Genomic DNA, 13993 nt, shown 5'->3' on the forward strand with positions numbered 1-13993 from the left:
TACACTGCTTGACAAAATTAACAGAACAATGTTTTTCATGAATATTTGATTGTGAACAGTGTTGCCAAAAGTGAATATTTGATATAATATGCATCCTGGCATGCAAATTCCAAGTATCCAATAAAAATCAATCTACCACCTTACAGAGCTGCACATTATGCAAATTATTCATGCCTATAAAAACATGGGTTTAAACCACATCACTTTGTACCTGTTTTCTCTGGCTTGCTCAGGTATAGTCAACATCTCCAGTACTCAGGATGGCAAAGCATCATTGTTCAGATGATTCTTTGAGATGGTGGGCTGCCGGACAACTTGGCAGAGGTGGCATGTTGGCTTAATGTGTTATGCAGTGTCATCTTGGCACTATGAAAACAGTTTCAGGAGACAGTAACCATTACAAGAAGAGTTGGCCAAGGTCACCCAAGGGTTATGTCAACCAGAACAGACCACTATCTGGCTCTAACAGAAAGACAGAATCTCATGATGTCCTGTCATCAACTCTTGAGGTTGCTGCTGCCACAGGTGAAAATATTTCCAACCAGTGTTAGGAATGCTCAATTCAAGTGGACTCTACTCAAGGAAGCCAGTGGTTTGTATCCCATTAACCCCAAACTGCTGCAGAGCTTGTTGAAACTGGTACCATGAATGTGTGACTTGAAGCCCTGACAAATGGGGTATAGTTCTGCTCTCTGAGTCCTGTTTTAGCCTGCAAACAGATTCTAGACATTACTTCATCTGGAGACAACAAGGAATACAGTACCATCCCTCCAACATCAGAGACAGGGACAATTACAGTGGAGGTGGTGTTCTTGTGTGGGGAGAAATAATGATCAACAATCCTTACCTTTCTTCATGTTTTTGATAGGTTGGTTGGTTTGGTTTTGTTTTTTATGGTGCATTGGCAGCTGAGGATATAATGCACTGTTTTTGATAGGAGTACTGTAACTGCACAGAGATACCAAGAACAGATCCTCAAACCCTTTGTGTGACTTTTTAGGGGTGTGTTTGGCCCAGATTTTCTTTTCATACACAACGAGACTGCACACAGAGCTTGAGTGGTGGAATCTTGAAACTGAAGATGTCCAACGATTTCCATGGCCAAAATGATCACAAGACTTAAATTCAATTGAACATATGTGGAATGCCCTTTGCACACCAACAGCCAATTTCTCGGTCACTTGGTGAGCTAAGGTCTACGCTGGTGGAAGAATAGGATTTGTTGCCACAGAATCTTATAGATACCCTTATATTGAGCATGGTTCACCACTGTCAGGACTGTTTAGCCGCTGGAGGGGATCATATACCGTACTGATGTCATGTGGCCATATTTTAAAGTGTCTTGTATCAACTTCTGTAATGTGATCTTTTTGGTAATTCTTATACAACCCCTATAAATGTCCCTTATACCTACCTTTTCTTTCTTTTTTAGTTGTTGGTGCATCAGCTTCTATGGCCATATTGCACCTCCCAAAGTTTTTGCATTTTACTGTGATCCAAGCCCGAGGCAGGAATCGAACCCGCGACCTTTGGGTTGCCAGGCAGGCACTTTACCTACCTGGCTAGCCCAGTCGGCTTATACCTACCTGTCTGAAGTTTCTAGCTGTCTCCTCATTTCATTGTTTTTCTATGGTATACCATGATACCAAATTTTGTCTCACTTCATTGCAAGCTGCATGAGTTACACCAAGTTTTATATGTGTTCTGTTAATTTTGCCAAGCAGTGTACTTGAAGTAGCTAAGTCATAATACCGATCTCTAAACTGAGATCCCTGACTATAGATAAAATTTGTTAAGTAGAAAAAGGACGTAATTAATGAAGTTTAGGTATTTCTCAACTAGCGGTGGCCATACTTCCTAGGGTATACAAGAAAAGTGTAGATTGTATGTTAGGTTAAACAAAATTTCAGTCGAAATTTTGCTTCACCTAGAATTAAAAACAAAATTAAGAAATTGTTTTTCTTCAGATAATGATTTAATTGTGCAGTTTGAAACCCAAGTTTGAAAATTTGATGTCATCTAAATAAGCTTAAATTTGTCATTAATTTAATTATAATTTTCCTTGTAATTTTATCAATCATTGTTGTTCATTGTATGAAGGTATGAATACATGAAACTATGAAGGTACAAGGTATGAATAAAAAAAATTATGTTCATACAATTTTTTTGTATATCCAATTTGCACAATTATAAGTAAATGGCAAGATTATTTATTGCCTGTAAGGAAGTTTTTCTGACTTGCCAGTTATAATTAAGTTATGTAAAGTTTAAACAAACTTTGTACACTTAAGTTTGCGAAATATGGATTTGCAACAACTGAGGAAATAATTTGGAACATGACACAGGAACTACTAGCAATTCCAAAGGAAACTTATCAGGAATGTTTCAATATTTTTGGTAGGTGGGTCAAGGAGACTAATTTGAAGGAGATCTGAATAACTTATAAGAGTTATTTCCCAAATTCCTAAAATTTTGGTCACACAGAGAGAGAGAGAGAGAGAGAGAGAGAGAGAGAGAGAGAGAGAGAGAGAGAGAGAGAGAGAGAGAGAGAGAGAGCCTGTTCCTTCCCATTAGACCACCTCAACGATGACTTCATCCATAGCATCTGCCACTACTATGTAGCACACTATCTTTATATAAGGAAAAAGAGCCTAGCACTACACGATTCAGAACATCAGTGTTCCAAAGGAATGGGGCTGCAATGACTACTGAGGGTAGATTAGTTGGGAGGAGTATGTTGAACATGACCCGTTTCATCTGATGTGCCTAATACATCAATGTTTTGTGTGCATCAAGAATGAACCAACCATGGAAGAACTACCAGCCAGGCATACATGCCAGCCATGTGTTGTTGACCAAAATGGTCAGAAGAATCCTTCCTATTAATAAAGTGGAAAAGCCAAGTTTCGCTGACTGAAAACCAGGCTTTCCTGACCAAAAATAACTTACTCTTTATGGTTAGAAACCCTTGTGTAATGCAAGCCATCAAAATATGACAATTTTGATTTCTCATGTTTTGCTATTGTTATTTGTTATTTGGTTTTTTTTAGGAGCATTAGCAACTAAGGCCATATTGCTCCGGGGATATGCGGTGGTCATTCCCTGACCTTTCAGCATCCTCCGTATTTGGTCACGGGTTCGAACCCCGGCTCATGTTTTGCAATGTTAGCAGTGATATGATATCAATTAGTTGTTGCTATCTCACATCTTGCAGTTTCAGACCTGTAGAGTATTTTCAGGTGCTCATCCACAAAGGAGATGGCAAAAACAACTGACTTGGCCACTTGGATAGTGGCACTGCATTACAGCACACCACCAATATATACAATAAGGACTGCAATAAATACACAAAATTACTATGGCATAAGCCAATCTAGGCTTGTGTCAAAGTGATATATGCGTAAGTCTAATAAAGTCCAGTAAAGGAAGCACTTGTGATAAATTATTTTTTGATAGTGCCCTTGCTTAGAAATTCCGACTATAAAATTAGAATCAATATAATAGATATCATATTACCAGTGAAAGATGATAATAATAATAATAAATGGTTTATGAGAAGAATAGTCAAATTATACAATGAGCAATAATATGCTAATGTAATTGACACCTACACAGAATGCATTTAAGTCATGAAAATATTTAAAAAATTGAATTAATTACCTTAACTTTGAGCTGACGATTTGGAAGATCTTTATATAATGCATCCCAATCTTGAATAGTCCAATTTTTAGCATGAAGAATAGTTTCAACAAGTAACAAATCTGAAATAGCATCTCCAACTGTCTAATACAAATGATCAAAAAAAAAAAAATTATAATTGGCTAAGTACTAGTTTTGACAAAGAGACAGAGAGAGAGATTCAGTTAAAAATTCACCATGCAAATTTTACATACCACAGCTGAATTTGTTAAAAATATTTGAAAAATCCTTTGCATACAAGTTCATTTGTTATTATTTTGACTTGGCTACCCAACATTAGAGTGAAATTGCTGTCAAAAATGTCAGAATTGAAAAAAAAAAAAAAAAAAATTTAATTCCAAAAAAACATAAAAATAAAAAAATTTGTAAAACACTCAACTGTTACTTATTTGCTGATTTTTGTTATATTAGTCAATTTTATCAACTTCCAGATCTGAATTCCGGAGAATTTTGGCTTTTGTAAGACAAAAATGGCTGACAGAAACAACATCTTTTCCTTTTTAAAAGCCATTTTTGTTCTACTATCTCTTATAAACCAATTACTTGGTAAAATAGATAAGAGCCACCAGATGGCTTATTGGAAGGTTTCAAGATAATTCATACATAAATGGTTGCATTATTTGAAGCACACTTGAGACAACCCTGAAAAATGTATATATGAGGTGTGGCAACAAAGTTCTCAAAATGTGAAGAAGCTGAACAATAGTTTTATTTTTATTCAAAGTAATCATCACCTGATTGAATGCACTTATGACAGCATTCTAAAAGTTTCTGAAAAACAGTCAGTGAAGGCACCCAAAGATGCTATATGTTCAGTTCAGCAGTTATGTTTTTCTTTATATCCTCAACATCCTGAAACCTCTTTCCTTTGAGGGCAGTTTTCACTTGGGAAAGAGGAAGAAGTCCACTAGTAGTAGATTAAAACTTTGGTCAATCTGTATAACGCCAAACTGTCTTCACAACAAGTGCAGAATGGGCAAGGGCATTTTCACGCAACAAGAACCAGTTGCCTTTCTCTCAAAATTGCAGCCTTGCCAGGAAATGCACTTCAATAGTTTTTGAAGCACTTGTACACAGAATGCAGCTTTGAGTCTCTCCGCTTCAGGTAAAAATTACTTGTGCATTGCACCCTGCTTGTCTAAAAACAATCAGCATCATCTTAATCCTGGACTTCTGTAAACAAAACTTTTTGGGCTTGGTGATGATTTTGAAGTCCACTGGAAGCTTTAATGCTTCGTTTCTGTGCCACACCCAGCACTCATCTACAGTGACAATACAGTGGAGAAAATTAAGACTGTCTTGATAAGTATGGATGAAATCTTTACATGGCGATGAGCACAACCTCATGGATTCATGATACTGTAATCATCATCATTTCCACTTATATGGTAGTACATAATTTCCAACTACCCAACAGTCTAAATCCCACAAATTTTAATACCAACTGAAAAATAAAACTGCATCTTAAAAATTCAAAGTTAATGAAAATAATACCTGATTGATAACATTTATAATACTTCGAAGTTTCTGTAATGCTTGCTTCTTTTCTGAAGAAACACTAAAAAAAAAATTCAGACATTGAATATTATAATAAAAAATAACATGAAAAGTTATATTTTTAATAATTAAAACTGAAATCATTGCTTTCATGAAATTATTTTAGTTTTTTTTATTTATTAAACTTTATTTTAAAAAATAGAAATTCTAGTTTGTGTACAAATACTAGAGCAAACAGAATATTAAAAAGAGCATCAAGAATAACAGGAAAATGACATGAATAGAAGTGAATTAAAAATATAAATAGCAAGCCTATTTGACAATTAGTAGAGTGCAAGCAATATGTACAGGGACAACTCAAACTCACTTGAAGAAATATCTGGACACTGTTGCTAAACCAGAGACTTCCATATAATTTAGATTTTGAAGAATCTGGTAATCACTAAAGAGCCCAAATGGACAGTCCAAGCACTAGAGAGTAACTGTGTGCACATAATTTGGGAGAGATGTGTGCACATAATTTGGGAGAGATGTGTGCACTGCTACTTTTAAACTCTACATGCATCAATATGCTAGTTAATACCAGAGGAAGCATATATAGGAAAAATGAGCAATAACATAAGGGAATGCTATAATAAAATTACATGATTATAAGTAAAACTGAAAAAAAAAAAAAAAAAAATTTTTAATGAAAAACAAGCAAAATGCTTGTTTGTGCTGTTTGGCATTACAAAATGCAAAATTGGATGATCTGTGAGACAGTCTTTTCCCTCAGTGGGATTACTGTTTGAAATCTTCTGTTAACCCCAGGGGTTCACATCTGGTGAGTATGGGCTTGGCACACCCAGGGTCCTGAGCTGGATATCATCATTCTTCTCTTTCTTTCTTTCTTGGTGATTCCTTTCTGCTTCTGTCTCTGACTCTCTCTCTCTCGGGGTAATTCAGAATTTTTTTTTTTTGGCTGGTGCAGCATAAGCCTCAGGCTTCCGTGCACCATATAGCTAATAACAACAATAAAACAATCTCAATGTTTGCTCAGATTGTGTCAAAAATATTGGGAATGAAATTTGTTATTCCACATTCCACCTTAAAACATCATCCTTTATCTAAACCTTAGTTTTCCTATAAATGCACTAAGGCTGTTCAAGATAAGAACGTTGCATATCACAATGTTTGCATCCAAATCTCAAGCTTGATTTTCTGTTTACACTAAAGCTCATGACAATTGTAAAACAGTTATTAATCAATCCAAACTTGATTCTAACCATACTAAGAGTAGAAAACTTGCTTCTTGCCCAAATGGTAGTTCAGCATTCTGGTCTCTTGCCAAAGCTACTGGCTGCAACTTCTGCCTATCAGTATTCCCACCTCAGTTACATGATGATTCTATTGCATCCACAGCTAAAAATAAAGAAATCTTACTGTCATCCTACCCTTCTCCTAACTCTTTTCTTGATAACCTTGAGAAACCTCCTCCTACTATATCCAGAGCACTCCACTCAATGTCTCCTGTGGCCTTCCAACAGATGGATGTTAGAAGAATTCTGAACAATACTGATACAACAAAAGCACCTTTCAGAGCACAATGAACAGATAGAAAATGAGTTTTCTACATTGGATTTTCAAATATTGGCATATTGTTTAAAAGAAACAAGCAAAATGTTTATTCATGCTAGAAGAGAGAAATGTGAACAGACTTTCTGCACAGTAAGGATAACATGCTTAGAATCTCCTAAACAGGCCAGTATTTTCATTAGAAGTTTGCAATTCAAAAGTTTTTTTCTTCAGTTCATCAACTGTCTTCTTTCAAAACTTTTAGATCATTAACTGGATTTGAATATGAACCAATATCACTCACTACTGATTGTTTTACTTTTCAATTTGGTAACTCTGAAAAACGTTTGTATAGCTTTCTTAATTGCTTCTATCCTCTTCAGTAAATAGAAGGTTTCTACTGTTGATTGACAAAAGTTGCCACTATTTCAACTATATTTATAGCCAAAAAATATTGGACACATGCTTTTCTTAAAATCTTTTTTCTTCAGTGGCATGCATCACTTTAAATTGTTTAAATCTATTTTTCTTTTGAGAACTTCTTTTTTGATAGTAGTAAATGTACAGGAAACATTCATTCACTTTCACAGGAAGGCATGCAGCTCCCTTTTCAGTACCCAAATTAAAAATCAAATTAAAAAAAGCAATAAATTAAACAGAGGAGAATTAAGCACCTGGTGTTATCACCAAATGCTCAATTTCCTCTTTTAATACCCTTACCACATCAGTTTTTATAATAACTGGAAAAGCAAGGCACAGGACAAACACATTTACCAACATTAAATGTCAGAAACTTTTTGGAAGCAATCCCACATGCTTTCAGGTTGTTCAGAAGAATAAGATGCCCAGCATTGTATCCTGTAGAGTCACTTCCGGGTACTGATGGTGAGTGCAAATTGCTTTCAATTTAATGATTTATTTATATTTATTTTTTTTTTTTTTGTGAAAGGTCACCACAGTGGGATATAATTTGGAATCACTCTTACTGAGTGATTACTGCCATCTGAAGCAAATGAAAACAACCCATTCTCATTATTTCACTACTGGAAAATATATTTCTAAATAATTGCACAATCATCACAACTCAGAGGAAGATTATGTTCTAGGACAGAGGGAAGCAAATAAACATTCAGCACATATGGCATCATTGTCTTTATACTTATTTGTTTGAAAATGTCCGATTACGTTATGCTTTCTGTCACTTGAAATAGAAAAATGCCAAAATTTGTCAATGTTAAACCTCAAATGCCAATGGGCAGAGAAATGGTAATTGAGATTTAACACTGACAAATGCAAAGTACTGCATAAGGGTAGCAGAAATCCCAGATTAACATACTAACTGTATGATACTACACTCAGGGTAGTACCATACAGTTAGTATGGTACGGTACTAGACTCAGGGTAGTAGAGAATGAAAAGACATGGAGGTAATTGTGCAGTCAGTTAGATATGAAGTTCTCTGGGAAGTGCAGACAGGCTGCCAGGGCAGGTCATGGGGTTTTGTCAATGATATACAGAAATTTTGCTAGCAGAGATAAGGAGGTGATTATCCCTTTGTATAAGGCAATGGTCAGGCTACACCTTGAGTACTACACAGGTCCAGGTGGTCTGGAGGCCTCATTTTAGGATGTAGATCTGCTTGAATGAATAATGAGAAGGGCAATTTCCTCCAGTTATATTAAAGGAGGCAGTAAAGCAAACCCTTAACCATAATTATGAGAGCTTCCTTGGAGTCATGGGAGGTACCCATGGACTGGAGATGTGCAAATGTGACCCCAATCCACAAGAGGATCAGAGGGAGACAGGTAATTACAGACCTGTTAGTTTAACTTCTGTTCAGGGAAATTAATGGAGACACTGGTTAAAGAAGCACTGCAGAATCATCTAGACAAGACTTCAATTATAGCTTGGACACAGCATGGGTTTGTTAATGTCTTTATACTTATACCTTTGTTAAGGGGAAACCTTGTCTGACCAATTGGAGTGGATACTATGATGTGGTCACAAAGGAACTGGATGCAAAGAATAATTTTGATATCGGATCTTAGAACGGCTTTTAATACTGTTACACATGGAAGACTGATGCACAAATTGGAGCAGTGTGGCATTGGAGGCAAATTGCTGCTATGGATAAAGGGATGGTTGAGTGGGAGAAAACAGAGAGTGGTAATCAATGGACTTCTGTATTTATTAATGATATTGATGTTGTTTTCTGTATTTATTAATGATATTGATGATGGTATATCAGGCTTAATGTCCAAGTTTGCAGACGATAAGAAGGTCAGCAGGGTTGTTAATGATACTAATGACAGTACACTGCTGCAACAGGATCTAGAAAAGTTGAGCAGGTGAGTTGCGAGGTGACAACTGAAGTTTAACATTGACAAATGCAAGTACTGCATAGGGGAAGCAGTAACCACAGAGTAACATATCAACTGTGTTGTACTACAATGACAGTGTAGTACGACGGGAAGCAGTAACCCCAGAGTAAAGTATCAACTGTGTCATATTACACTGACAGGGGCAGAGAGTGAAAAGGACCTGGGGGTAATTTGCAGGCAGATATGAAGTTTTCTGAGCAGTGCAGATGGTCTGCAAGAGTAGCTCATGGTGTCTTCTCAATGATATAGAGGAATTTTTCTAGGAGGGATAAGGAGGCAATTATCCCGTTGTATAAGGCAATCATCAGGCCACACCTTGAGTACTGTATACAGGTCTATACCTAATTTTAAGAAGGATGTAGAGCTGTTGGAACAAGTACAGAGAAAGGCAACAAGATTAGTGAATGGAACAAAAGGTTGCTCTTATGAAGAAAGGCTTAAGTTTTGCAAATTACAGTGTCTGGAGACTAGGTACCTGCGAGGTGATCTGATTGATGTGTATAAAGCTTTGAATGGTTTGAGCATGCTCAATGCTGATGGGATTCTTCCTCTTGCTCAGAATAATCGCCTGCATAAACTCAAATTGAGGAAAGATAGTTGTAGGATAGATGTGCAGAAGTTTGCCTTTAGCCAGCAGGTGGTTGATTGCTGGAACAAACTTACATCTATCATTGTAGAAGTTGATAGCTTAAATAGATTCAAGGCAAAACTAGACAAACATCTGGAGTGAGTGGATGGGTGAAATGAGAAGGGTGTGAGCTTTTCTTTTTTTTTTTTTTTTGGCTGATGCTATACAGGGTGTTTCAAAAATGATCAATAATTTAAAGGTGAAAAGTACAAACTAAAATAAGCAAAAAAGTCCCAGTGAACATCGTGCTGCAAATGAACCATTTTTGACATAATGCACATTTTCTGTTAAGATCTGCCACTGACTATGGGAGCACTAGTTAAGCAAATGCTGCGAATCCTTTGCTAATGATAGTTTTATTAAACATAAGATAATACATTTTTAATTTTTGGTTTCAACACCACAGGATTTTACAGATGTTACATGTTACAGGATGTTCTTTCTAACACCCTTTCCTCAACATCAGGTGTTATGCTTCTGGGCCTACCTGTTCGTACTCCACATGCGAAGTGCCATGTTCTCCAAGGCTCAATGTTGATGTACCTGATGAATGTGCACCTGTTGGGCTGACTTCAACAGGGAAATGCTTCTTGGTACAAATGTGCAGCCTCAAGTGCACTGCCGTTGGCTTTACCATACATGAAGTGCATGTCCACATACTCTTTGTTGCTGTAACCTCTTTTCATGTTGACTACCCTTTGAAGAGTATTAACATGACTGCTACATCTCAGAGCATTGAGAGAGGGGAAACGGAGAGAATGAACATAACCTAACCTAAACAAACAAGTCAGTAAAAAAAAAGTAAACTGCAGCCATTATCAACTCATTGCAGGATGGAAGCTTCCTCAACAATTCATGCTGAGGGAAAATGGACCATAATTTGCCATGCTGGTCCAGTGCAGGTTGGCAGATTGATCATATTTAGCAGTCAGGGAGTTGAACTCCAGTCTACTCAAAGAGCGTGTGCTACTACACTCCCGCTCCTGACCACCCGGCTATGGAAGTCAGTGGTAGATCCCAACTCTGTACAGTTCACCTTGTCAGTGGTGGATTCCAACTCTGTACAGTTCACCTTGTCAGTGGTGGATCCCAACTATAAATGCGAAATATCTTGAAAACAATTCACTTAAGTACCCATGTTTACTAGGCTTTTTTTGCATATTGTAGTCTGTACAGTTCACCTTTAAATTATTGACCATCACTTTTGAAACACCCTGTATTGTTGTTTGTTTGGTTTTTAGGAGCATTAACAACGAAGGCCATATTGCTCCGGGAATATGCGGTGGTCATTCCCTGACCTTTCCTCATCTTCCGTATTTGGTGGTGTGGGCTTGAACCCCGGTCTAATCAAGAAGCGTGTGCTATGCACTACTGCTCCTTCCCACCTGGCTACGGAGGTGCCAACACCCTGTATAAGCTTGCTTTCTTGCATCATGTGCCTTTGCTAATGCTAAGGCTAACCTTATTGGTAAAGGGAACAAAGGAGTGCTCTTACCAAGAAAGGGGCGCCTCCGTAGCCAGGTGGGAAGGAGCAGCAGTGCATAACACATGCTTCTTGATTAGACCGGGGTTCGAGCCCGTCACCACCAAATACGGAGGATGCGGAAAGGTCAAGGAATGACCATCGCAGAGCAATATGGCCTTAGTTGCTAATGCTCCTAAAAACCAAATAACAAACAAACAACAAACGGAGGATGCGGAAAGATCAGGGAATGACCACCGCATATTCCCGGAGCAATATGGCCTTAGTTGCTAATGCTCCTTAAAACCAAATAACAACAACAACAACCAAGAAGGGCTTTAATTCAGCAAGCTGCAGCATCTGGAGACTAGGCACCTGCAAAGTGATTTGATTGAAGTGTTTAAAGGTTTGAAATAGTTTGAGCAAGCTCAATGCTGATGGGATCCTTCCTCTTGCTCAGATTACGCATTTGAGGGAGCATAAATTCAAACTGAGGAAAGACAGGGGTTTATTTGTAAACCCCTGGCCTTTTGGCCGTGAAGGGAAAGTACAACACTATTTAATCTTTTATCCAATTAAAATCAAAGGTTGTTGCAATAAAGACTCTCTCTCTCTCTCTCTCTCTCTCTCTCTCTCTCTCTCTCTCTCTCTCTCTCTCTCTCTGTGTGTGTGTGTGTGTGTGTGTGTGTGCGCGCGCGCGCGCGCACGCACATGTGTGTTGTGTGGAAATTGAATTTGTATTTAGGCATCAAGTGATTCAATGCTGGAACAAACTTCCATCTGTCATGGTAGAAGTTGATAGCTTATATAAATTCAAGGAAGAACTAGACAAACCTTTGGAATGAATAGGTAAAATGGGAAGTTATTTATTTATTTTTTTTTGGCTGATGCTGTATAAGTTTACTTTCTTGCATCATATGTTTTTAACTTTTTTTTTTTTTTTTTTTGGTAGTTGTTGGCGCATCGGCTTCTGTGGCCATAATGCACCTCCCAAGGTTTTTGCAGTACTTTGATCCAAGCCCGAGGCGGGATTCGAACCCGCGACCTTTGGGTTGCCAGGCAGGCACTTTACCCACCCGGCTAGCCTGGTCGGCGCATATGTTAACTAATGCTAAGTGTAATAAATAGATCTACTGTTAAATTAATTAATTTAGTTCACTTACTTTACATCAGTCAGAATCCTGGTAACTTTGCCTATTACATCTTCATTAAATACAACCTGAAAAAATCTTTTCTTGTTACATATTACATAATTAGACCATGATTTTCAATTACAAACTGAATTCTAGACAAATTCATTTTATTTTATAAAGGAATGCCATTATAAATTTTCCATGTTTATAGTAAGGAAAATTTGACAATTTAAATTTTCATTAATCAAGAAATGTATTAATTCTAAATTTCCACTAATTATTATTATATATGCTGTAGATATATTTTGTAAATTTTATGTATAGCTATTAGCAGCAAGTCACAGCCAATTCATCAACAAGCCAATTTTTTTATATTATTTGATTAACTTTATATGTATTGGGTTAGTGATAAAAGGCATCATTATTATAACATCTCATATTGTGAAATTCTTCACAAGTTGCTTGGCCTTGCAATTTTAAAATAGAGAAGACTATTGTTACTTATTCAAAGTTTAGTGCCACCAACCTGAAAGCACTGTTTCAGGAATATCTCTTCCCACTTCAGTGGGTTCACCATGAGTGCAGAAGTGGACAAACTAGAAATGAAAAACTGTAATTTTTAAAATGGTATTAAAAAAAAAAAATGACTAGTGCAGCAATGCAACGGGCACAAAGTAGCAGGAGTGATGTGGCTCAGGAGAGAAGCAAAGGGGATGATTCTCCAACGCATCACAGCCTAAAAAAATTTGCAACTTGTGAAATGTTTGCAGATCTTACTGGAACAGGATATAATATAGCCAAGGAGGATGTCTTGGTGTGTGCTAGGTACAGAGAATGTCAAGAAAATAGGCACCAACTCAGCAGTTTAAGGGTCGGGTTTATGCCCTCGAAGGTATTAAAGTGAGTGACCCATCAAGCTCTCACAGCTGCCCAATTCAAAGCCAGAGTTCACTGTTGTGCATCAGGCAATACAGCATGCACTGGTGCAAAAGAAGATAGTTGTTGTAAGCGACTGTATTGTCAGAGAGGGACGGGTAATATATTGTGCAAAAAGGATAGGTGGAATAGGACCAAGGCATGTCTGCCAGGGGTGAAAGTTGATAACATTGTAGAGCAGATAACATCTTTTAAGGGCACAAAGGATGATACTGTTGTACACAGTGGTACTAATGACATTAAGAGTAGGAGATCAGCAGATTTACTAAACAAGTACAGGCTAATGTTGAAAAAAAAAAAAAGTCTTGAGTTAGGGTTAAATTTTCTGTCCAGACACAATAGGGGATAGTATATGATGAGAGCCTTGTTAATCAATTCAGCCATGGAGAGATTGTGCAAGGTTCATGGGACAGAATCTTTCTTAGCGTGGTCTGTACTTGTTAATAGGAGAAATTGTTTCTGCAGGGATGGGATACACTTAAATAGAAAGGGGGCAAGAATATTTGCTGATGCTATAGAGGCAGTATTAGGTGGGTCAGAAAACTGCTAACATAAGGGGGATTCACTGACTAAAAGATTAACAGCAGCTGCAGCAGAGGTGAAAGTGATTCTTGCATTACTTCTATTAGATTGAGCAGAAACCTGAAAGGCATGATGCTGGGGATTTCAGGGACTGGTGGAAGTCATTGTGGAACAAATAAAT

General features: G+C 37.3%; 1 protein-coding gene across 3 annotated transcripts in view; it reads right to left on the reverse strand.

Annotated features, from left to right (window-relative positions):
- Positions 1 to 13993, reverse strand: part of nst (phosphoglucomutase 3-like protein nst) — a 305088-nt gene that overhangs the window by 27321 nt on the left and 263774 nt on the right. For 2 of the 3 annotated variants that reach the window (XM_090368701.1, XM_090368700.1), the window contains exons 12-14: positions 12385 to 12440; positions 5194 to 5257; positions 3661 to 3783 (exon numbers count right to left, since the gene is read on the reverse strand). In XM_090368701.1, coding sequence (XP_090224827.1) covers positions 3661 to 3783; positions 5194 to 5257; positions 12385 to 12440 — 243 coding nt within the window. The remainder of the gene's footprint in view (positions 1 to 3660; positions 3784 to 5193; positions 5258 to 12384; positions 12441 to 13993) is intronic. The other variant, XR_016546677.1, reaches the window with a different exon arrangement.

This window comes from Mastigoproctus giganteus, chromosome 2 (assembly GCF_048544385.1).
Source record: "Mastigoproctus giganteus isolate SK-2022 chromosome 2, ASM4854438v1, whole genome shotgun sequence".
Lineage (NCBI taxonomy): Eukaryota > Metazoa > Arthropoda > Arachnida > Uropygi > Thelyphonidae > Mastigoproctus > Mastigoproctus giganteus.